The following is a 24,965-nucleotide window of genomic DNA, read 5'->3' on the forward strand; positions in this document are numbered from 1 at the left end:
ATTTTCCTTTCTCAGCTGTGAGGGAAACCAAGCTACAGGGAAGGTAGTGTCAAAGGTTCTAGAACATGGTTCTGTGGTGCAGACAAAGGGAGCTTGGGGAGAAATGGAGGAAAGGTAGCCAAACTAGTCAGTGGTAGAAAGAGGAATAGGTTTAAGTGGACCAAGACAGCGAGTGGGGAATAGAAGGAGGGGAACGTGAAGCTTAAACGCCTTGCTTGTCCAGAACATTGAGAACAGCAGGTGAGAAAATAGACAGGCAATAAACAGGTGGCTTTGTAGAGACTTAGAAAGCAGCACACTAGGGATTTGGACTTCCGGTATTTCCACCTGTGAGAGCACTAGGGGCAGTACCCACCAGCACTATGTTAGGTGAACTAGAGCAGAAAGGTCTTTGAAAGGGGAGACTTCCTCCGAAGCAACTGTAAGCTGGTTCTTCCCTGCAAAAGCAGCTACAGCAGGCCATCAGTTGGGCGTGGCTGTGGAGAAGTGGAGACAGTCTCCCTCCTCCAGCCTCAAGTCAACAGCAGCCAGTTCTGACTCCCAGATAGGCAGGTTGGTGGGTAAGGTACAAATGTCTGCGTGGGTTTGCTACAGCTTCTAGGATCCCACAGAGCAGCCCAGACCATACCAGCTCATATGTAACTCATCTTAGAACCACAGACAGCTTGAGCCTCAAGGGAGAAAAACCTTAACTTCCAAAAGAGACACTCCATTCTCCCCTCAATCAGGCTAAGGCATTAGGAGGTGAAGTAGCGGCCCTGAGGCCACACAGCTGTGTGTAGAATCACACTGGAATAAACTTGAGTCCAGCTGAGGGAGAATTTGGCTTAAACACCAGGGGATTTGACTAGTGGAGAATTCTGTTACTTGAAGGTCAGTAACGTTACTCAGCATCTATTTACTGAGCCCACACTTGGCGCACAGCACCTCACGCGTGGTGACCACAGCATGACCTGTAGAGTCCCCTACTTAGGACCCAAAAACATTCTGCCTTTGTTCCATGACAAACACACAGACATGTGGACAACAGAAATTCACTGCAGAAATGGCTGAATAGCTCAATTCCTGAGGCAGGACTTGGCTGAGGACTGGGGTGTAGTGGTATCTGATTGCCTGCACAGGAGCATGGGCCATGCATGTTTCTAAGTTGAATGCAGCACAGGAGGGCTTTCTATGTGTCGGGAGGGGGGACGCTAATTTTAACTGCCATGTGTCCTATCAGATCTGATTTCTGTTCTTATTGTAATCTCAATTTAAAACTAAACCCAAGCAATCTTCATTACTGATATTCTCCAAAGGCAGCGTGGTGAGGTCAGAGAGCCCGAGGCTTGGAACCGTGCCTTGCCTTTACCACCAACGGACTCCCTGACCTTATTTTCCCCTTTAATAAAATGAGATGGTTGGATGGGGGTCAGTGGTTGCAGACTGGCAGCATGAGTCAGCCCCTGACCCTCGTCATGTTTCGTGTGACCTCAGCTGTGTTTTATTTGCTAATTGACTTTCAAGATCTTTAAGCAAGGCAAGAGCTGGGTCATTTGTTATGGGTTCCCTTCTCACACCCACCAGTTAGTTCCACACAAGCCTTATCTGACTAGGACCCAACTTCAGCAGCCCTGTTCCATGTTCTCTGAGATTTCTCTCGTCTGAAATAGAATTTTTCAATTTCTTTGCACCTCCAGGGCATTTTGTACCTCTGCCTGCTTTGCTCTTTAGCATTGAAAGTTGTATTATGGTAGATTTTTTTTTCTTGTAACAGAGAAAAGCCACACACAGAAGCAAAGCCAACCTCTGATGATGCCAAGGGCAGTAGGCTACCTGATATTGCAAGCCTTGCACCCCCCTGTGCTACTGTTAGTATTAATATGCCAGTGCTGCAAAGGGAACATTAACCAGGGACCTCAGTGCTGGCCTGTGTGACAGTCCAGCAACACTGCAGGCCCTACAGTCCCCAGAGCCCTGCTCCTAGAGCAGTCCCTGGGAACTTATCAGAGATGGAGATTCCAAGTTCATGCTGTTGACCTCCCAACTGTGTGGTTTTGTCATCTCTAAACCGAGCTGGTAGACTAGCCCCTGCTCTTCCCAGTTATGAGGAGGGTTCGGTAGCTTTTTGCAGGACATGCCACAGTCATTCTTAAATAGGAAATGCACCAGAGTCACTACAAAGTCTGTCACCCCAGTTTACTGGGCCCAGCCCCACTCTCTGATTGAAAAGATCTGAACAGGGTCATGGAACCTACATGGCCAACGCTGTCCCAGGTGAGGCTGCAGCTGGTATGTGGCCATGCAGACCTCAGTGCCAAAGAACTCTTCCCCTACTACAGGAACAGGGGGAGGTAAGAGGCAGGAATCACCAACTGAGGGGGATTTGGCTATTGCTCACAGTACAATGCACTTGGGCAGGAGCCTGCTGGGCATGTGAACCTTAGGGAAGCCAGTGTACCTAAAGTGAGTGATGGAGATGGCAGGTGGGGAGGTTAAAGACAGGGAAGGCGTCAGGAGCACACTGAGGCTAGAGTCATCCTGAAACACTTTGCTTCTTCTCTGAGTGACATGGGACCCCTTGGGTTGGTGGGCTAGATGGCATGTAACCACGACAGCATCCTACAGAGAGACTGTGCTACTGCTGCCAAAGTGACTGCATTTTCAGGGTAAAAGAGTGAGCCTCACTGGAAAATCAAATTTTTCCTTACAAAATAACTAACATTAAGAGCAAAGGACAAGGAAAGATGGAAGGAAAAATCGTATCATCTTTGCATTCTGAGTGAGAATGTTGATCCTGAGCCTGGTCAGCAGAGGATGCTAAAGCTGGCAGAGAATGCTGATGGATGTAGCTAAGACAGGAAACTGAGGAGCAGCCTGTAAATCCACACAGCAGCCTTGTCTTCAAGCTGAGTCATAATCTCCCCTCTGCAGCTTGAAGTGCAGACACAACATTTGTAGAATCTCCTTCCGGAATTCTTGAACTAGTCAGCCTTCCAGTTTAGAGACTAAACTGAGGCACAGGAGAGCAGGTTAGCAGTCCCACGGGGAAGTGATTAGGTCAGATCGAAGCCACTGGGCTTCTTCATCTAGACTATTCCATGAGAAAAATGGGCACAGGTGGGGGCAGCTCTAGAGGGAAGGAGACAGTAGATAGAAAATCTCTTAAATTAGGAGAGGGCTCCAGAGCCTCTGGAGCTGGGTAGTTCTAAGCCACCATGTGGCCTGTGGTTGCTTAGAATTGAACCTGGGTCCTTTATAAGAGCAACAAACCCAAGAAAATTATTTTACAGATTTATTTTTATTTTTAAAGTGTGTGTGTGTGTGTGTGTGTGTGTGTGTGTGTTGGCATATGAATGTAAATGCAGGGATCTGGGGAGGAACAGTAAACCTCCTGATGCTGGAGCTCTGGTCTCCTGTAAGAGTAGCAAGCCATCTTAGCCTCTGAGCAATCTCTCTAGACCCAAGAAAGGTAATTTTAAAAGCAGATGCTACATAAGATGGAGCATTAGGGGTAAAACTCTGGTAGAATACTAGGCTAGCATACACCTAGACTGTGGGTTCCATCCCTAATACAAGAGTGGGAAGGAGAGGAAAAGTACCTGACAACCTCACCAAATAATGACTGTAGTGTTAAAAAATCGGTTAAGACACTTGCCTGATGACCTGAGCTCAGTGCAGGTCATAGAAGGAAAAACCAACTCCCACAGTTGTCCTCTGGCCTCTCCACACATGCCATGTCACACATGCCCAGGAAGTACATGTACATGTGTGCTTGCAATGTACATATGTGTATGCATGTATACAAACACATGCATGCACACAGAATAAATGAGTAAATGTAGTTTAAAATAACAACAACAACAACAACAACAACAACATTAAAAGGACGCTGGTGATAAGAAATACAAGCTGGGGAATCCCCTGTACCTTCTGGCAGCTGGGGAGCTAAGTGTGTTGATATGGGCACAGCTGGAAGGGACTGGGTGTTATTTCATTGGCTAGCATTTCTCTAAGATTTCTAGCTCAAAGTCCTGTGAGACTTCCCTCGCTGGGATGCATTCATTCATCCATGGGCTCTTATTGAGTGTGACTTTGACCCACAGCAAAGCTAGTGCCAGAGGAGCTGGCGGTGAAGAATTTACTGAGGAAACTAAATGGCAGCCTCCACACAGTGTCCGGACCCTGCAGCCACCCAGACCCCTCTGGAGTCCTTTATCTAGCTTAAAAACCCACAGCAGACAGAGATTGTTCTGATATTTAAAGTCATTTCCCTCCTTTACATTCTCTGCTTTTATTAAATATTAGGTGTCTAAAAAGTGTCGCATTCTTAAGCAAGTGCTGCCAAACCTCACCCATTGTTTATAAAGAAGATACTGCAAAGCCAAAACACTGTGAGCATTTGAATTCTTGTTCTTCCTTTGAGCTGTTGTAACATTAGTCTTAGAAGACAGACAGAAGGCCATGGAAACCATTTCCCCTCCAGAAAGGAAGTTTAACTTTAATGGCTCACCATGCCTTCACGGTTGATATTGCCTTTAGTTATTATCAGCACATGGGTGCATGGTGTGGATTTTGATTACTTCCATGTGCCAAGACAGCTTCCATGGAGTCAGTGACAAAGCTCACCCAAGATCAATTCTTGCAGAAATCCCAGGAGAGAGCAGAGTGCCGTAGCATATGCCTGTAATCCCAGCACTTGGGAGGCTGTCCTGGTTAGGTTTATTGTCAATTTGACACAAATTAAAGAACCTCAGTTTAAGAACTGCCTCCAACAGACTGGCCTATGGGGCATTTTGATGATGCTGGTTGATGTAGGGGACCTCAGGCCGCTGTACCTAGAGCTGGGCATCCCTAGGCAAGTGGGGCTGTCTGAAGCAGCTAGCTGAACAAGCCAGCGCACCGTGCTCCTCTATGGTCTTTGCTTTAGTTCTTACCTCCTGGTTCCTGCCTTGACTTTCCTGAGGATGAACTACATCCTGCAAGGTAAATTAAATACTTTATTCCCTGAGTTGCTTTAGAATCATAAGGTTGAGGCCACCCTGAATTATAAAGCTCAGCAGTTAAGAGCACTGGCTGCTCTTACAGAGAACCTGGGTTCAGTTCCCAGCAAGGCAGCTTATGATCATCCGTCTGTAACCTCAGTTCCAGGGGATCTGGAACCCTCTTCTGGATCCCTCAGATACCAGGCACATATATAGTACACATATAAATGCAGGGGAGACATTCATACACATAAAATAAAAATAAATAGTAAATTTTTTCAAAAGCAAAGCAAAACTTTTAGCAATCTCAGAAAAAAACACAGGTTAAAACAAGCAAACAAGCAATAATAACAACAACGAAAACCAAAGTGGGGCTGGGGAGATGGCTCAGCAGTTAAGAGCACTGGCTGTTCTTCTAGAGATCCTAAGTTCAATTCCCAGCAACCACATGGTGGCTCACAACCATCTATGATGTGATCTGATGCCCTCTTCTAGCATGCAGACAGAGCGCATAAAATAAATATTTTTTTTAAAAAGTTAAAAAATAATTCTTTGGGCTGGAGAGATGGCTCAGCAGTTAGGAATTGAATAATGGGATCCGATTCCCGCTTCTAATGTGTGTGAATAGTGTACTCAGATAAAGCAATAAAGTAAATAAATACATCTTTTTAAAAAACAAAATCAATCAAAAGCAAAAACAGAGAAAAATAAACTGCTGTGTGTTTACTGTGCCCAGCCCAGTCCTAGGCTCTCAAAAGCATCAGTGAGCAGTCAGGGAAGGTCACCTCCTCAAAACTTAGATTCTGGCCCACATGTAGACAGCTTGCCCTCAGCAAAGGCACAGGCAGTATAAGGACACTTGCCTCAGTTCTTATCTTGTTTCTTCCTTGTGAGAGTTAAGGGAAGACTCTCAGTCACGCCAAGCCTTAGAGTTCTGCTGTGTAAAATGAGCACTAGAATTCATATCTCCATCATGGAACTATGTGTTTTAAATGAGTTTATGTATTTTAAAAATGCTTGTCGACACCCCTGGCCTACCATGCTCAGAACACTGGTGATATGGTAGATACCGTATCAGTAAGCCATTGTCTCTGCATCTTGGCACTCAACTGTCTACATCTGTATCTGGCAGACAGTAGAATGTGATTTGTAGAAAATACTTAAAAGATCCCCAGCTTTCTCTTCCTTTCTCTGAGGGGAGAAAACCATTCTTTTCTAATCCTTTTGGTCATACCAGTCAGTTGGTAGGTCTTAGCCAAGAGGAATGGTGAAGCCCTCCACTGGAAGGGAAGGCTTGGAGTTATCATGATAATAACAGCTTTCTACCTTGGGATGCTATTTGGGTCTCTTTGCCCAGTAATTTCAGGCTCTCTTGCTATAATAAGGATCCCACAATCACATGGCTGAAGGTCTGGTTTCCAAGGTCTCAGGACCTATGTCCTTGCCCATGGCAGTAATCATTAAATGTTGCCTATACTTCCAGGCACAGCCTGGAGAGAGTCGGACAGGAAGGAAAGAGCAGTGGGACACGGAGGGGTCAGAGGCAGCAGCTGCAGTTTCCCCCCTTGCTGAGGAAGGGGTCGGGGAGGGTTACAAACATGATGAAACGATCTTCTAAGACAGTGGTTCTCAACCTGTGGGTCTTGACCCCCATAGGGGTTATATATCAGATATTTACATTATGATTCATTACAGTAGCAAAATTATAGTTATAAGGTAGCAACAAAATAATTTTATGGTTGGGGATCACCACAACATGAAGAACTATATGAAAGGGTCACAGAATTAGGGAAGTTGAGAAACTTGTCCTAGGAGTATCTAGTGGGCCACCAGATGGGTTCAGTGGCCCTAAGCGTGTACCAGGAGCTAGGATCCAGGAAGTAGTGCCTGAGAGAGCAGGGTCTCCCTTTACTTCCTGTTTTATTTCCCTGGGCTGAAGTGGACTGCTAATCTATCTGACGTCAGAGGAGCATGAGAGAGATGAGTCCTTTAATTGAAAAGCCTTAACCTGTATTATTAGAACAGAACTACACAAACTAGCCTCTGAACCAAGTTGTCTTGGGCCTGGCAGGGTTATGGGCTATAAGAACTGCAAGAGCTGCGTTTCATGTAAAAATTTTCCTGTGTCATGGCTTAACTCACCAGGAGCAGTCAGTCTCTCTCTCTCTCTCTGTATTCCATACACACCACCATTCAAAACTGCTCATCCTGGATTCCTGTGTGAGAAAAGGCAATTGTAAGAAAAGACACACCTAAGTGAGGGCTGCATGTCCAAATGACATGCCTTAGGAAGGGACCTGTGTGACAGGGAGGAGGGGCAGCTCCTGAGCCTCATCCCAACTCTACCCTTATACCCTGGAGACAAAGACTAACCCAGAAGACTGTCTTCCCAGGTAGCCTTTTCCTCCTTGCTTTAGATTGCTCACTTTGGGCATGTATTGCAACAGCACAAAGCCAGATCTCTGTGCAGACACAGTTCAGACTGCCCCACATGTGGTACAGCTACCATACGCGGTGTGATTATCATTTGCAATTTACTCAAGGAAACAGAAGCACAAAGGTAACTTTCCTAGAACGGAAGGGGCAGAGACTGTATTTAAACACCCAACCTCCCCCCCCCCCCCCCCCCCCCCCCCACACCAGCAATAGTCTTCTTTACTTCAGCCAGTCCCTACAAAGCACACTTTGTTCCAAGGACAGATTCTAAGAATTTGTAGTTCTTTGGCTTAAATAGTGTCAGCCAGTTAATATATTCCTTTATTACCAGCCAAGTCAAATCCAGAAGAACCCTGTAAACTTAGAGAATTTCAGAACACTTTATCCCAAGGGCATGTACATTTCTCCCTACCTTCTGTCAGCATACACAGCATTTTCAAAACAAAGTCAAGGCTGGGAGTGTGGCTCAACTCAGCAGTACAGCACTTGCCCAGTGTGTGCCATGTGAGGGCCAGCTTCCACACCCAGTACCTCCAAAATAAGTATTTAGTAAAGAATAAAGGCTGTGTTCTACTCCGCACATGCTATAAGGGGTGGGACTGGCTTTTCAACAATCAGTATCAAAGGTTATGTGCTGTTTGTTATTTGCTTGTTTTCAACTAACTGACATGATTGCTGACTCCAGGGGGAAGTTAACTGAGTATGTCTGTCTGCAGGACTTCCTAGGATGTGTGAGGAGAATGTTAACCCCTTGCCAACTCTTATCTCTGACAAGGTTCTGAAGTCAGGTGAATGTTTTGTCAGCCCATACCAGCAGGAGCTCTGGGTTCCTGCTGGGGCTACCGAGATAGTACAGCTTTAATGGTTTAACACAGAAAGGTCCTGAGCCAGAAGCTAATAGGGAATGGTACTTCACAGCAGTGGTTCCAGATGTCGTTTTTTGTTTTTTTGTTTTTGTTTTTTTTTTTTTGGGGGGGGGGTACTGCTATCTACCATAGAGGTGTCTTTCATAAACATGAAACATAGGGCATCATTTTAAACTATGAGCTGAGAGGGTTGCTCAGCTGTATAGTGCTTGTTTGACATGTATAAATTCCTGGGTTCTATTTGCATGATCGGAAAAAAAGAAAGAAAGGAAAGGTACATTATCTAAGCAAGGAATTTCTAAACCATGGATCAGCATTAAAATCAGCATAGCAGTAGGCCTGAACAACTAACCAGGACAATGTAAGTGGCCAAGGGTAAGTAAAGGGGGAGATACACTTTAGAGTCTACACTTAGTTCATGGACAGGCTAGAGGCATCTCCGGTGGGAGCTTTCTTTAGTCCTGGCTCCTGATGTACAGTGTCCTTTTAGCACCTTAACAAGACTTTCTCTGCAGTGAGCCAGCAGCTCTTATTAGACCACAGTATGTAGCAGCCATGAAAATGTCTCATCACGGTGGAGCTGGATCCTACTGATGGCTGCACTCACCCTCAGACTCTGTGCAGTCAGTATGGTTGGTTCCTGCTAGCTCTACTTTGACACCATCCCTTTAAGGGGCAGTGTTTGGAATATGATCCACCTGTATATACAACCTTGCCACAGTACTGTGCAAGAAGCAGGGATTTCCAAGTGGGTGGGGCCTCAGGAGCTCTTTGTTTCCCTTTCAGGCTGGCCCTCAACTTCCTGGTGGGGCGGAGGTAGATAGGACAGAACCCCTTTCCTCCTCCTCAACCTTCTTATTCCCAAAGTGAGCTTGGACCACTTCCAAGGCAGGCTTCCTGGAGGTTCCATATGCCCCTGTAGCAGCTGTACCTCCATCTCATAGCAACCTGCCTTGGATGCTTTCCCTCTTCCTCCCCTTTTACTCTCCCCCTCCCCCATCATCCCCAGAAGTGACAGCTCTGGCAACACAACTTACTTTTCTTCCAGGAAATTTGTGCCAGTTTGTATAAAAGCAGATTTTTCTTGAGTTGCAGCCTCTGAACAAGGCCATAATTCCTACAGAGCTGTCCCCATAGCCAAGACTCAAACTGTCCTGGCCACAGCCCCCATTATTTATTGACCAAACTCTCAGACCATTCAGCCATTTCTCTGCCTATCAGCAAAGCGTTGCTAGTGTATTGGTTACTTTTCTCAAAGCTCTGACAGAAGCTGCCTAAGGAAGGGCTCCTGGGGCTCACAGTTGGGAGGAACGGTGCTGACAAGAGTGACTCCCACTGTGGGGGCCTAGTGTGAGGCTGTTGATCACGTGAACGCTGGGGCTCAAATGGCTCCATCCTTCTTTCTCCTCACTCTGGAACCCCAGCTCATGAAGTGGTGTTGGCTATATTCAAGGTGTGTCTTCCCTCCTCAATTAAATATCTCTGGAAGTGTTCAAACTCAGGTTTACAATGAGGATTCACCGTCACTGCCAGGTTCTAAGGGTTGCTTGTAACTACCTCCATTGCAGCTTGCGAAGAAAGGTAATTTTAATAATAGGGTTTTTGAGGTGGTCTTCTTAGATTTACCTATTTGTATTCCTTGTTGTTTTGTGTTTTGTTTTGCTTCATGCAATGCTGGGAATCTTGGGCCCTAGTCTAGGCAAGTGCTGAACCACTGAGCTACACCCCCAACCCCTCGCTTCTGACCTTCCATGAAATAAAAGTTATAGAGGAACACAAAGAAGCACTAGTCCTCTCCTCTTGTCTTTTTTTTTTCCTTTTTTAACAATGATTTATTTAATTTATATTAGTACACTGTAGCTGTCTTCAGACACACCAGAAGATGGCATCAATCCCATTACAGATGGTTGTGAGTCAACATGTGGTTGCTAGGAATTGAACTCAGAGCCTCTGGGAGAGCAGCCAATGTTCTTAACCGCTGAGCCATCTCTCTAACCCCTCCTCTTGTCTTCTAGAACAAACTTCAATCCTACTCTGAAAAAAATAAGAATCACTGGATCAGGTGAACAGTAAATAAAACCAAACCTGTCTCACTGTGGACCATGAGATCAGAGTGACTGGTGAGGGCTGGACTGTCATTTGCAGTAATGATGTGTATAGCTACTGCTGACAGATATTTTCTGTGCTCTTCCAACAAGCCTGATTCCTCACCTCCAGAAGGAACCCTCGATGGATGGCAAGCCTAAAGTGCATGTGGCTCTTTGATAATTGCTTTCTGTTTTCTTCACATTGTTTAATAGTTACCCTCCTAACACAGTTGCGGGCAGTTTGGAAAGAGTTTCTGGTGAGTTACGGCACAAAAAGGTAGTTATCAGCAAATGATCACACCTGTGCCCTTCTGAAGGCCGTTGTGTCTTCCCATCTCCCCGGCAAAACAACTAGAATAGCAGATGCCCGCTGGCACACTGCATCTGCCTGAAGTCAGATCAAGTCTGCACTAGTATTCCGACCACAAGCAGGGAGGAAAGGTCAGAAGATAGTAGGCTGCTCCATCTTCCACACCATGAAAGAGGCCCACATGCTCACAATGAGAGGCAATAGAGAGAGGATCTTGTTCAAGTGTAGGCATGAAAGGCTTGGCTTATTCACTTGTGGTACAGACACTGCAAGTCTGTCGGCCCCAACTGGGACACAAGAAGTGAAACATACAGCCACTTACAGGAGAGGACCTCCAGAAGAAAAGACATGAGTATTTAACAGTTGTCACACTAAGAGTCACACTAATAGATACAGTCTCTATAGCAGCTCATTTGCAGCCAGGGGACTAGTGTCCATCGGGGACTACTGTCCTCACCCATCTTCAAATGTTGATCCTGATATGGGAAGTTTCCTCGTTGTTCCTGAGTGACTGCTCAGAACTGTAGGTTGGTGTGTGGGACTAGGCATCCCCTGGAGAGCCGTGCTGAAAGAATGGAATGATAGGGCCAAGTCCTCGCTTATGTGTGATTACAGGCAGATTCCTGAAAGCTAGGTGAGAACCAAACCCTGGCAATGCCGTGCTACTTTCTTCCTATCGACCTTAGAGGCCTCCGTGTGTCTTTTTCTCCTCTGTGGTTTTCACCTGTCCTCTTGAAAGAAGCCCTTCATTGCAACTAGTATGCATATCTGAGTTTCCAGCATCACTGTTCTTGAGGCTTTTGGCCATTATGATGTTTAAAATAAGGATCATCTGAGCATGAGCCGTGTGGTACCACAGCATCCTTCGGACATGTGAAATGTCACTGAGTGACCACTGCAAGGGTTTGGCAGAGTGGACATGTCGGGGGAGGAGTGAATCACTCTCATGGAGTGGAGTGCATGTGAGTTACCCTGACAACTGAGATGCCAGTGAATGTTAAGCAGTCAGGATACAGCTTGGATATGTCAGACAGAGGTGATTCACCTCCATAGAGTGCGGTGGCATTGAGGTCAACCTGAAAGCTGAAGTGTCACTTAATGACTAGCAAACAGGTAACTTATATACTATGGATATGTTGTGCAGAGAAGTGATACACAACACACATACACACACACCTGTGGTCTGTGATAGCATGGCAATCAATCTGAAAACTGGACATCACTGAGTGACTAGCTAGCATGTGACTTAGACAGCATGGGTGTGTTATGCAGAGAGCTGACTCACCCCAGTGGTTCTCTCCTGCTTCTCAGAACTATGTATACGTTAAATGAACTGACTGTAGAGTTTGCTCAGTGGGTGAGACTACTTACTGTACAAGCCTAGCAGCCTAGCCCTAGACACCCATGTAAGGGTGGAGGGAGAGAGAGGCCAGACTCCACAGAGTTGTCCTGACATCTGCAAGTAGAGTGTGGCCTGACACCCACACCACACTGTGCATGCACACCCACGCACAATAATTATAAGTCGGTTCTCAAACTATGAGTCGTGACTCCTTTAGAGGTGGATTGACCCTTTCACAGGGGTCACCGAAGACCATCAGAAAACATAGATAACTATGATTTATAACAGTAGCAAAACTATAGTTATGAAGTAGCAATGAAAATAATTTTATAGTGAGGGGGGGTGTCACCACAACATGAGGAACTGTATTAAAGGGTCATAGTATTAGGAAGGTCGAGAACCACTTCCATAACTATTTTTTTAAAAACTTATAGGTTGTTCGTTTATGGAATGTTCATTTAATAGCTTCAGATGGTGGTTGACTGTAAGAAACTGAAGCGTGGGAAATAAAATCACAGATAATGGGGCACTACTGTAGTTGACTAAATTAAAGTACAGTAGTGAAGAGAAAAGCAACGAGCAGTGCACAGTCTGTTGTTCTAGCACACTCACTAGCACAGGCATCAGGCTCCTCCAGCATCATCCCTCTGGCTTTTTTAAAGGGTCACAGCTGTGCTAAGTCTCCTTTCCCTTGCGTAGCAGGCCTCTGTAGTGGGCCATCAATACCAACCCTGCTCTGGTAGATGTGGATTCCTGGTTTCCATAACAAGTCTACTTAGGCTTAATGAGAGAAAGGAGAAATCGCAACTGTTAGTCCTATTCAGAAAGACTTTTCCTTATTATTTCGGAGAGCAGAAATGTCATACCCTGCCGTGCTAAGAAATATCGCTCAAGCAAGCCTGTGATGTGGCAGAGAGAGGGACAGCATCACAGCAAATGGCCCAGGAGGGCCCTGCAATCTTCTTTTTTTCCTAGTTAAATGTCAAAAATGTCCTTTATAAGCTCTATCCAGTAAGACCGGGTTCCTCCTCCGTTCACCAGCAGCTATGATAATGACTATTTGTGGCTGGGAAAGAGCAGAAATTGCTGATAGGATTATATTTCTTCTGCAACGAGCTGTTGTAGGTGCTGCTGGCACGATGCCCTGCGTTCCTTAGGACTGATGATATCCTTACTGCCAAGTGTGATTTATCCACTCTCCATTTCATCTGTCCGCTGCTGACTGCATCTGACCTCCTCCCCTGCCATGGTCTCTGGATAGCCAGCAGATAGGCTGTGTAACCAAGCCACAGGGCCAAGCTTTGGAACACTTTCTGGACATGAAAGCAGGAAGAGTATTTTTTTCCTAAGGGGTCTTTCTTCTTGTTCTCTTTTAATTCTTTTAAATGTCCCCTTCTCCCACCACCTTGCAAAAAAAATTTATATTTTTTTATAAATTTATCATATAAATTTATTCAATGTAGAGAAAGAACAGCAAATAAGTTTGTGTGATCTATAGGGGTGTGTGTGTGTGTGTGTGTGTGTGTGTGTAGAACTCAGCTATGTTTTTCTAGTATAGAGGACCATTATTATAGGGATTCATGTATTAGGGTCCATATTGATTTCCCCATGAGTACTACAGACAGTTCAAAAGTTTTGGAACTTACCTTATTTATAAAAGGTCAAAATCAGAGAACAGATTCTTGTAAACAGGAAGGACCATTAGTGGGTCTTGGTCAGCAGGATTCAGTATGGGACAGGGGCAGTGGCTTTGCTTCCGTGCCATGTGGTCAGTCTGTTTTATTTTTACAGTGGAGATGAACTTAGAGTCTTGGCTGAGTACTGGTGTAGGACAAGGAGCAAAGGATGGCTGTGGGGCAGGGAGTGAGTAGAGAGACCTTGCAGAGGCTGAGAGGGCCCCAGTGTATAACTGAGGTTGGAAGGAAAGGCGATGCTATGGCAGCAAAGGGACTTGCTGGACAGCAAACTCTATGCTGCCAAAGAGCAAAGGAAAGAGGATAGTGAGACCTACAAATTCCATCTCCAGCAGCGGCGGCAGCAGCAGCAGATCTTACCTCCTGACCTAAGCACTTCTAAATGTACTATCCTTCCCACCAGCTTGTTATGTGACCTTGAGCAATGACCTTCCTCTCTTCCCCATCAGGCCTCAGTTCCCCCCATGTATCCAATGACATCCCAGGGCTCCTCAGGCATCAAGCAAGCAAGTAGCACTCAATCTGCTTTATTATTTCTGTTTTCTAGGAATAGAGCTATGCCCTCCAGGAAAACGGTTCATAATTACCATGGTGGCGAGCTTCGTGGCCATGGCAGGCCAGTTCCTCATGCCGGGGCTGGCCGCGCTGTGCCGAGACTGGCAGGTGTTGCAGGCCCTCATCATCTGTCCCTTCCTGCTCATGCTGCTCTACTGGTCGTGAGTATTCTTCGTGATGTACATCACACGTGCCTGGCTATAGGCCTGCAGGCCCTGACCTCCACTGTGTTAACATGTTTTTCCTGACAAGATCTCACCTCAAATAAGTCTTTCTCAATACATTCACTCACAGATACATACATTCTCCGTCTGTCTTTGTCTTTCTCTGTCTGTCTCTTTCTGTCTCTGTCTCTCTCTCTGTCTGTCTATGAATGTGTGTGTGTGTGTGTGTGTGTGTGTGTGTGTGTGTGTGTGTGTGTCAACTGTTTACATTGTTCATAATGTGGATTGAGGTTGTGCCGAACCCCAACCTCAATGGCTATCCATGATATCACACTAACCTGCTTCTTACCTTGAAATGAATACCTATAAATGAACGTGCGAGTTGGTGGGAAGGTCTTGTGTTAGGATGGGACATGCGGAGGGAGGTGCTGAAGGAGTGATTATAAAAAGTTCCCTATCTTCTCTAGGTGAGGAGTGAACACGTTTCAGTCCATTGCTCACATCTGGCTCGTCCTCTGGGTTTGCAAATAAAGATTTATTGGAAGACAGCCATTCTCATGTATTCACAAATGCATTGCCTATACTTACTGTGTCAGCAATGGCATAGCCCATGCAGCTGAAGATACTTATCAGATCCTTTACAAACAAACAAACAAACAAACAAACGCAAAACAATGAATCTGCCATGCTCCCTGCACCACCTTGAGTTGAGCTGATTGACCTTGCCTTCCAACTGGGATGGACTGAAATCCTCTGATAGGCCAAAGTAAACCCTTCTTCCCTTGAGCTGTTTCTGTCAGGTTCTTGGTCAGTGACTCAGAAATAACAAATACATTGAAGAGCTCCATTCTAGCGCATGGACAGGTACTCAAACACAGATCCCTAGATGGTTTTCAGGTTTGGAAACCTCATGCTGCCTCTGTGACTGATCCGTTGGAACCTTCTCGTTCCAGTGCAGCTCAGCACGGTGCTTTTGAAGTGAGTCATTTTACTCAGTAACCATGGACATTTAGAAAGACCCCTGTCTGCCTGCCTGCCTGTCTGTCTACCGTGCCCCATGCTTAGTTCTGGCTAGGCCAGTCCCAGCAACTTGTCCCAAACCTGTCTAATTCCCTGCTTTGTCAGCTCTATGAAAAGTGGGTCACACTCATTCTACATCAGGGCTTTTTTTTTAAGACTGAAATGATGAGTCCAAAAGAATGCAGGGACGAACAATCTTGAGGGAGACTTGGATAAAGCCTAGAGCCCTTCCACTGAACAGACATGTAACATTTGTCAGGTCGTTTAACCTCTGGACCTCAGGTCCATCAGTCCTCAAGTCATAATAGTAAATAATTCGGTTGGGAGAATTAATACAGACACCTTGATTGATGGCTGTTACCTAGCATCACATATGTTAATAGTTATGATCAGCATAATTACATTTTATATTTATATTGATAATATTTAAGATACTTGGCATGTGTCAGGTCTTAAGTTCCCATCAGTATTAACGGCTACTGCTATGGTTGTATTTCCCCTAATAGAAACCTGTGTATAGAGCCAGCAATAACTGTCAGGAGACATGTATTCCTCCTTTTCCTACTAGCCTTTAAAGGCTGCACAAGTGTCAGTGGCTTTGAAGACTGTGTGGGTGCCTGCCCTTTATCATCGCCTCTCTCATTACCACTGTCCTGCCATCTCCTCCTGTTGGCTCCATTCTTTGATAAGCTTCAGTGACTGCTGGAGAGAGAGGTGAATGGTAGCATCGGCCAGCACAACCAGCTGTTGGTGGCAAAGTACAGAGAGTGACACATTTTCTTTAATGAGAAGGTATTTCCTGCCTGCACTCAGGGTACCCAGCAGCATGCTAGATGGCTGCTAGCTCTCTAAGGAGCAGACTCAGAAGCCCAGAAGCTAAGCAAACCAATTGCCCAATGCAGATCCTCAAGCCAAAAGTCGTGGTATAGTGCTATGAAGATAAAGGCATGGAGGGGCTCTTCTGGTCAAGGAGGTAGACAGGAAGTAAGCATAGATAAACCTCCAAAGACTCACCCTGAAATGCCTGCCTACCTCCTCCCAAATTTCCAGAACCTTCTAAAATAGTGCCACCAATTGGGGATAGAGTGTTTAAAACATGAGCCTGTGGGGACACTTTAGATTCAAACTGTAACCTTGTGGTTTGGATGTGGATTTTTTTTCCACACCCATTCTTATGTCAGAGGCTTGGTTTTCAGTGTAGTGGTATTGGTAGGCAGTGGGACCTTTCAGAGGTTGGGGTCTCGTAGTTTGGTGACTAGGGGTATGCCCATAGAAGGGACTGACACTGTTGTCACGGAGTAAGTGACCTACCCCTAAATCTCTCTGGCATCTCTCTCATCACATGATCTCTGTCACACACATTCTATCCTTGTGCTTCCAGCTACCTGAGGTCCTCACCAGATTTCTAACCAAGCCTGGTCTTGGACTTTCAGTCTTACAAACTATGGGCTTTGTATGCTGCCCTGGCACAGACATTTTGTTTTAGCAACAGAGAAAGGACTAAATACAGGCTTGGTATACAATTAGAACTAAGCTCCTTGAATAAAGCCAAGAATCAAAGACTAGAAAATCTTTGCTCACCACAGGGTCTCCACCCACAGCTAGCTGACTCCCTGAACTGTAGACAGAAAAAGATTCTCTCAGGAAAAAAAAAATCAAAGCTTTGAAGTCTGTTCTGTGCTTGTGCATGTGCATGCATGCATAAATTTTAGCCACTTCTCAAGGCTGAGATGTGGGCCTTCTAAAGTTAACATAGCCTCCCAAGGAGGCACACAGGCTCACATGGAAGAAAGTTCTTGACAAGGATGAGTTCGCAAACAAAATTCATACATTCCTGGGGGAAGGTGTTATGGAGGCCAAAAACTGTAGACTTGGGAGTTTGCATCTCAGAAATCACAGAACACAGAATAATCTAAAAGGAAAATTAGCTATTATTTGAGTGCCTGCCCTAGGCTGGTACTATTATTCTAGATATGGCACCTGCACACAAACAAGTTGTTATTCTCTGGAAATACAGAAGGCAGGCACAGGTGAAAAGTAGTCCACAGATCACAGCCTCCCAAACAAGCTAAGAAGAGGTTTGTCTTATGATTACTATTCCTGTGATGAAACACAATGACCAACTTGGAGAGGAAAGTGTTTATTTCTCTCACAGTTCCATGTAATGGTTCATCATTAAAAGCAGGAACTCAAAACAGGGCAGTAACCTGGAGGCAGGAACTGATGAAGGGGCCATGGAGGGGTGCTGCTTACTGGCTTGCTCTTCATGGCTTGCTCAGCCTGCTTTCTTATAAAACCAGGACTATCAGCCCCCGAATGGTACCACCCACAATGGGCTGGATCTTCCCCATCAATTACTAATTAAGGAAATGTCCTACAGGCTTGCTTACAACCTTATCTTATTGATGCAGGCATTTTCTCAACTGGGGCTCCTTCCTCTCAGATGACTTTAGCTGTATCAATTGACATAAAACTGTCCGGTACAATTGCCCCTTTGTCACACAAACATCACTCTAAAGCCACAATCTTTCCTTTCTTGTCCATCCCCAAGATCACACATTAATATAAATATTGCAATATAAAACATTTTACAAACTTAAAAAGCCCCACAATCTTACAAATTCAAACACTTTTAAAAGTTAATTCTCTTAATAGAAAGAAATCTAGTCTCTCAATTGTGAGAGTTCAAAATCAAAAATAAGTTTAATACTTTCTTATTTCAAGAGGGAAGACTCAAGGCACAGTACAATCAAACCAAAGCAAAACTGAATTCCAACTGTGTAAATAACTCAATGTCCCATGTCTGGGATCCACTCACGATCTTCTGGGTGCTTCCAAGGGTCTTGGGTCACTACTCTGGCTCTGCCCTTTGTGGCACACAGTTTGTCTTCTAGCCACTCCATGGCTGCTGCTATTCTTGGTTCCGGCATGTCCAAGATGCTGGGGTTTCTGCTGCAACTGGGCTGCACTTTCACCTATAACCCCTCCTGGGCTCTCTTCATGTTAGCAAGCCTCAACTTCTCCTGAACCCCTTCAATCCTGGGGCTTCAACTGCTGCTGAGGCTTCACCCTCCCCAATGGCCTATCCCAGCCTCTCACAGTTCCGATCCTCAGCTGCTTTTCATGATCCCTTCAGTCTTTAAAACCAGTGCCATCTGGGTAGCTCTTAAATTACCAAGTTCAGCTGCCAACATAAGGTACAACGTCAGCCCTCTCTGGAACACAGCTTCTGTGTGCCAGCCCTGAGGAAATACTTCCCAAAAGACTTCACCTCAGTGATGCTGGTCTCTTCTTAATCTTCAGCCCCTGCTGACCAACATCCACTGTCTCAGCAAGGCAAAGGTTTGATTTAGTGGTTCTGGTCTCTTGTCCATCACAGCTGATTCTTCAGCTCAGGCTGACCAGACATCAAAGATCCTTCATACAAATTGCCCAGTAGAATCTTTGCTTTCCTCTGAAACGCCCCAAGCCAGGCCACCATCATCTGCACTGTTCTCAACGTTCTTACCTTCCAAGCTCCTACAGAACAGCTCACCAAACTTTAAACACTCAATGGCTTTTCTGGCCCAAAGCTCCAAAGTGTTTCTACAGTCCTCCCGACAACATTGTGAGGTCTGTCATAGCAATACTCTACTACCCCGGTAACAGTGTCTTTCTTAGTTAGGGTTTCTATTGCTGTGATGAAACACCACAACCAAAGCAAGTTGGGGAAGAACTTATATTTGGCTTACATTTGCATATCACAGTTCATCATTGAAGAAAGTCAGGACAGGAACTCAAACAGAGCAGGAACATAGAGGCAGGAGCTGATGCAGAGGCCACAGAGGAGTGCTCCTTACTAACAGACTTGCCTCCAGCCCAGTCATTTGGAGATATTTTCCCAACTGAGGTTCCCTCATCTCAGATGACTTTAGCTTGTGTCTAATTGACATAAAACTACTGAGCACACCTACACTCTTAACAGATCTGTCCTTTTGCCCTGTTGGGTAGAGGCAGCCACTGTGCTCTGAGTTGTGTGACGGGAGTCAAAGCCTACTAAGTGGACAGTAGGTCCGCCTGAAGGTCTCATTAGAGGGCTGTCTTGGAAGTGACCCCAGTGGGATTTGTTAATGGAACTAATGTGGCTCATGAGGGTAAGAGAGGAAGTGAGGGCTGGGGCTGGGTCTTTGAATAAGAGGGGCTCAGGATTAGGGAGCCCAAAGTCCCCTTTTGCCATTGGAGTCTGCGGTTGATGGGCTGAGGTCAACTGCTGCCGAGGTCCCAGTGCTGAAGGCGGTGGAGGAAGACAGTGTTCTCAAATTTTAAGTTTACAGTTATCTAAGTAAGGTGGAGGCAAGAGATCTGCAGGTGTTCATAAGAAAAATAGTTTATTGCTCACAGTTCTGAAGAGGAGGGGGATCACACATCATCCCATGAGATCATATAGGAAGTACCAGAAAGCAGAGGGGTGGGAGGCGGGGGAGATAGACAAGGTGTGCAGGACCCTTTATTGTAGTTTCTTCAGGAAACACTAGGTGAGGCATAGTAGGAAGGTTCGGGATCAGCTAGTGTGGGGACATGGAGGTGTCCTCAGTTGTCTGCTAAGCAGCCCTGGGATTGTCATAGCAGGTGGGTAGTTGCTTGGAGTCTGATCTAGGTCTAGCAGGTTGTTAAGGTACGGCCTCTAGACTGGTTAATTTGTGTATAAAACATGAAGCTGAGCCTCTTAGTATTATTAAGAATAAGTTAACCCTTGACAGAGCTGGACAGGGCGTTCCAGGATGAGCAAGGTTTCCACACATCCAGACACTGGCAGGTTAAAAGGCATGCTTAACATACAGCCAGCCCTTCTATGCAAGAGCGGGACAAGGCCACCAGCACAAGACTGTGTCAGCAGTGTGACTAGGTAGGGATTTGGCAAAGACTTTTCTGAGTGCAGATGCCCTTTCGTGATTGGAAGATCTGTGACACGACACGGGGGTTGGGAGATATTTCTACCCCACCCCCACCCCAGTGAATCTGAGAACCAAAGCCAAAGTGAGCTGCTTGAGCATGCTTACAGCTCATGTCAGCTTTGGGTGAGGCAGAACCAGCTGACATTTCTCTGTGGGCTGGAGGTGAAGGAAATGCTGCAGAAGCCAGGGGATGGGAGTGCAGAGAGAACAAGGGTGCTTGTGGGTGGGCACCCCAGGGTGCTGCACCGAGGCTCTTAAGCACTTTGTCATGAAGCAGGTACAGAGGAGATTGTACCTGTGAGTGGGTGCAGTGAGCAAAGGCATCCACAGCCTCCATGCACCCCTTCTTGGTGCGGAGTAACTTTAGTCATTTGCTTAGCTATTCATTAGCCCTTAGCAAAGGGCAGCACCGTTTAGCACTAAGCCAGAAGAAAGTCATATTGACCCATCCTTTTCCCAAGTAAACCCTTCCAGCCTCACCATACACAAATGAATGAGCAAAATAAAAGTCAAAACCTAGAAAACCAGAGGGCAGAAGATTAGAGGAACTCTGCCAGGTGCAGCAGGAAGATAGGTGGAAGAGAAGAGAAGAGTGAAACAAACCTTAAGAAAGAGCTGTGGTCTGGAGAGATGGCTCAGGGGTTAAATGCACTGACTGCTCTTCCAGAGGTCCTGAGTTCAATTCCCAGCAACCACATGGTGGCTCACAACCATCTGTAATGGGATCTCATGCTCTCTTCTGGTGCATCTAAAGACAGCTACAGTGTACTCATAAATAAAATGAATAAACCTTTTTTAAAAAGAGAGAGAAAGAAAGAGCTGCAAGGCGTCTTCCCCCAGCTGGCCCCAGCCTGCTGGCAGTGTAGCTGGTAACAACTCTTCAGAAAAAGCCCCCATGCATAGCTCAGTCTTGCCCTGTATTCTCATTGCTCTATCAAGGTCTGTGTTACTTGAGGAAGTCTCAGGAGACTGACTACAAGTGTGGAAGACTAGGAAGGTAGTAGGAGGGGCAGGGAGTAGGAGTTTTCCTGGTTGGGATTTACTGCTGAGGAGTGGCAGAGAGGAAATGGAAAAGGCTAGGGTTTTTCTGGAAGAGCCACAGGAAGCAGGGATGGTGCATGCCATCCCTGTGGTTGGGTGCATGCCGTCATCTCAGTCACAGTGAAAATGACAGGTCCAGAAGACATGGCAGGTTTGGCAATGCAGACACTCACACATCTGCTGTGTACCCTCCTGTGCTGGTGAACATCTGCATGCCAACTCAATGAGAACCCGTGAAAGATATGTGCCTGCCCTCTGTTCTTCAACCCGTGTTTCCTAGGTATCAGGGCTGTCATCATAAACGAGGCAGACACAGCCCTGCTTTCACAAACCAGAGAGGCAAGGAAAGAAAGCCACACCTAATATTTAAAACCCAAAGCACTCTGGAGTATGTGGGTTTCAGTGTGCCTTAACATTTCAGGGACATGCTTTCTCCAAGATCAACTTCAAGCTTCCTCCTAGGGGAGGCAGCAGTGTTCAACAGAGTGATCCAGTTTTGCCTGGGAGGAAAAAAAAACAAAAAAACAAAAAAACCCAGAAAATCAAAAAAGCTTCCCCAGGAACCTGGGGAGAGGATTCAGTGCCACCCAAGTGTAAGGACCTAGAGTTTGGCTCCCCAGCACCCATGTAAATGCTGGTGTGGTGGCCTACCTGTAATCCCAGCATGGGAAGGTGAGGGAAGTGTTAGGAACAGAGAGACTCCTCAAACCAAGCTGGCTAGATAGACTAAATGAATGAGCAAGCTCTGGCTTCAAGCAAGAGCATATATAAATGGAACACAACCACAAAGGACCTCTGAAGTCGACCTTAGACCTCTAAGTGCATGTGCGCCTACACACATACCCATACGTATACATACATTCATACACCACAAACACACACAAAATGTTCCAGGGCTGCAGGTGAGTCCTGAGGTCAGGGGAGCAGTCCTGTGCCAAGAAAAAGAGGAGGCCTCTTGCATGTGACCTATGGACCCGGTGCCCTTTAGTACAGGGCATAAAGGATGTACTAAGGTGCCCTCAGTTGGCTGAGTCCAACCCCATTCACAAAACAAGATCTGAAGTTCTATATTGAGAAACAGCTGTTGTCCCTGAAGGGTAAGTGACTGCCAACAGCCAGTTCACTTCCACTGCTGACACAGGCGTCACCTTGGTCATCTCAGATATCCAGCATCAGCGGTATTTCCAAAAGTGCTTGCAGGAAGAGACAAGAGCTTGGGCTGGGATCTAACCACCTTACCTGCACTGCAGAGTCATAAACACAAGTGACTCATTCTGGAAACTCCCGTCCTGGCTGTGCTCCCATTCATTGCCTGGACTGGGTTACCTGCCTTGCTAACCTGACAAGCTACAGTGTCTTGCTCTCAGAGAAGTTTCTGTTCCTGCCTGGTTTCTATACCCCTACCCGGATTCTATAGGGGTGGCTTTCTTATACTCTGCCAAGACTCTTCATCAGTACCTGTTGGAAACTATCCCTCAGCTTGGGTTCACCCACCATGAGTGCCCTGTGTAAAGATATGTACCAGATGTGTGAAGATGATGAATTATTAACTACACCTTGTCGAGCTGGAATTTCACCCTGATGAGAGCTTTGCAACCATCATAAGCATTAGAAGCACAGGGGATGATGCTGTGAGAGAGGAAGCCAGATGGGAAATAACAGGAAGGCAAGCTTAACATCAGAGAATAAGCGATTAGGCCGGTTCCCCAGGTGAGACAGGAGTCTTGTGACAGTGGGAAGGAGGAGGAGGCCACCTACTGTGCTCGGCAGCTGCAGAAGGAACTAGCACCAAGGGAGGTGGTGAGCAGAGAGCCCTAGGAACAAGTGCCCATGCTTAAATGTTTCCAGAGAAATACTATAAAAACATATAAATGGCTTCAAACTAGATAGGTCCAGTTAAAAAATGCTAACAGTTTCATTGTATATAAGATAGTAAATAGTCTTAGTTTGTAAATGTCACTGAAAACATTTTAAGAAAAATCATATTAATTTTTGTAATTTCTTGAATTTATGTCTTTTTGTGGGACAGGTTGTTTGTTTGTTTTTGAAATAGAGTCTTGCTGTATTGCCCACGCTGGCCTCAGACTCCTGAGCTCAAGCTGTCCTCCTAACCAGCCGAGGCAGGGTGTGTGCATCACTACACAGTTAAGGCTGCTCTTTGGAAACCAGACTAAGCCCTCACATCCCTGAGTCACATTGATCTTCCCAAGGACCCCTGAGGTTGTCACTGTGATAACTTTCCAAGCAGATAGAGAAACTGAGGCACACAGATACTCTATGGCTTGCCAGAGGTGCTTTGGCTGCTAAGTCAGCTGAATCCCATGCTGTGATGCACCTAGGCTCAGGAAGTATGTGGGTCACCAAAGGTAGCATATACTTGGCACAGAACTTGTTTCTTATCTTGGAAGAGTCATGATCCCTCTACCAATGACAAAAACACTTCTTCAAGTTGTAAGGGTATGGCTACGAATCCTAACGGGGCATAATGAAAATGTGTAAAATGGACGAATTGTTCTGCCTGCTGCTTAAAAATGAGTTTAAAAGACGTGTGAGTCTGCTTTTCTTTCCCAAGCGTGAGGAGCACAACATGATCCTCCATCAAAAACAATTTTATTTTAAAATATCACATTATACAAAGAGATTCAGTCACAGACAAAACAGGGAACTCATCTGTATTAATAATTACTCACAGGGGAAAGGGGCTCCCTCACAGGAAAAGGGAAGAGATGAGTCACAGATGCTACAGTCCCTGGGAATGTGAATAAGTACACAACAATCCTTCCACAAGCTTCAGTGGCCAGTCCACAACCGATTCAGGGGCAGAGTGGCTCATGCCTTCAATCCCAGCATGCAAGAGGCAGAGGCAGGTGGAGCTCTGTGAGTTCAAGGCCAACCAGGTCTACACAGAGTATTCAAGACAGCCAGGGTCACACAACAAAACTCTGCATCGAAAGAAAAAGGAAAAAAAAAAAAAGAAAAGAAAAAAGGGGAGAGGGGAGAAAAGGCTTTAAAATCCTTCTTAGCAAAAAAAAAAAAAAAAAAAAAAAAAAAAAAAAAAGTCCTTATCTCAGAGTTCAGTGGCTAAAAGCACTGACTGCTCTTCCAGAAGACCTGGGTTCAATTCCCTGAACCCATGTGGCGGCTCACGGCTGTCTGTAACTCCAAGATCTGACACTCTCAACACTCTCACACAGACATCCATGTGGGCAAAATCCCAACGTACATAAAGTAAAAATAAATTATTAAAAAAATCCTTCTTATCCCTACATTATTATCTAAACAATAATGAAGCATCATGTAATACTAACAAAAGGCAAATATGTATGCTGGTGGGGAGGGGGTTATTGTCCTCAGTGCTGTAGCCTCTTATGTTGTCCTGACTGAAGTCTCCTAACTGCCCCCAAACCTGTGCTCACAGAAGCAGCATCCCTAATTAAATGTGATGGAACATGTTTGTACATTCACACATACACACACACGCACATGCACACACACACACACACACAGAGAGAGAGAGAGAGAGAGAGAGAGAGAGAGAGAGAGAGAGAGAGA

The 24,965-nt window shown here is 45.7% G+C and overlaps 1 protein-coding gene across 1 annotated transcript in view; it reads left to right on the plus strand.

Moving 5' to 3' along the window:
- The window catches only part of Slc22a23 (solute carrier family 22 member 23), a 165,626-nt gene that overhangs the window by 107,292 nt on the left and 33,369 nt on the right, over nt 1-24,965 (plus strand). Inside the window, exon 4 of the mRNA XM_028763176.1 lies at nt 14,247-14,415. Within this exon, the coding sequence (XP_028619009.1) occupies nt 14,247-14,415 (169 nt within the window). The remainder of the gene's footprint in view (nt 1-14,246; nt 14,416-24,965) is intronic.

The sequence above is a fragment of the Grammomys surdaster genome, unplaced genomic scaffold, assembly GCF_004785775.1.
Source record: "Grammomys surdaster isolate TR1022 unplaced genomic scaffold, NIH_TR_1.0 137, whole genome shotgun sequence".
Lineage (NCBI taxonomy): Eukaryota > Metazoa > Chordata > Mammalia > Rodentia > Muridae > Grammomys > Grammomys surdaster.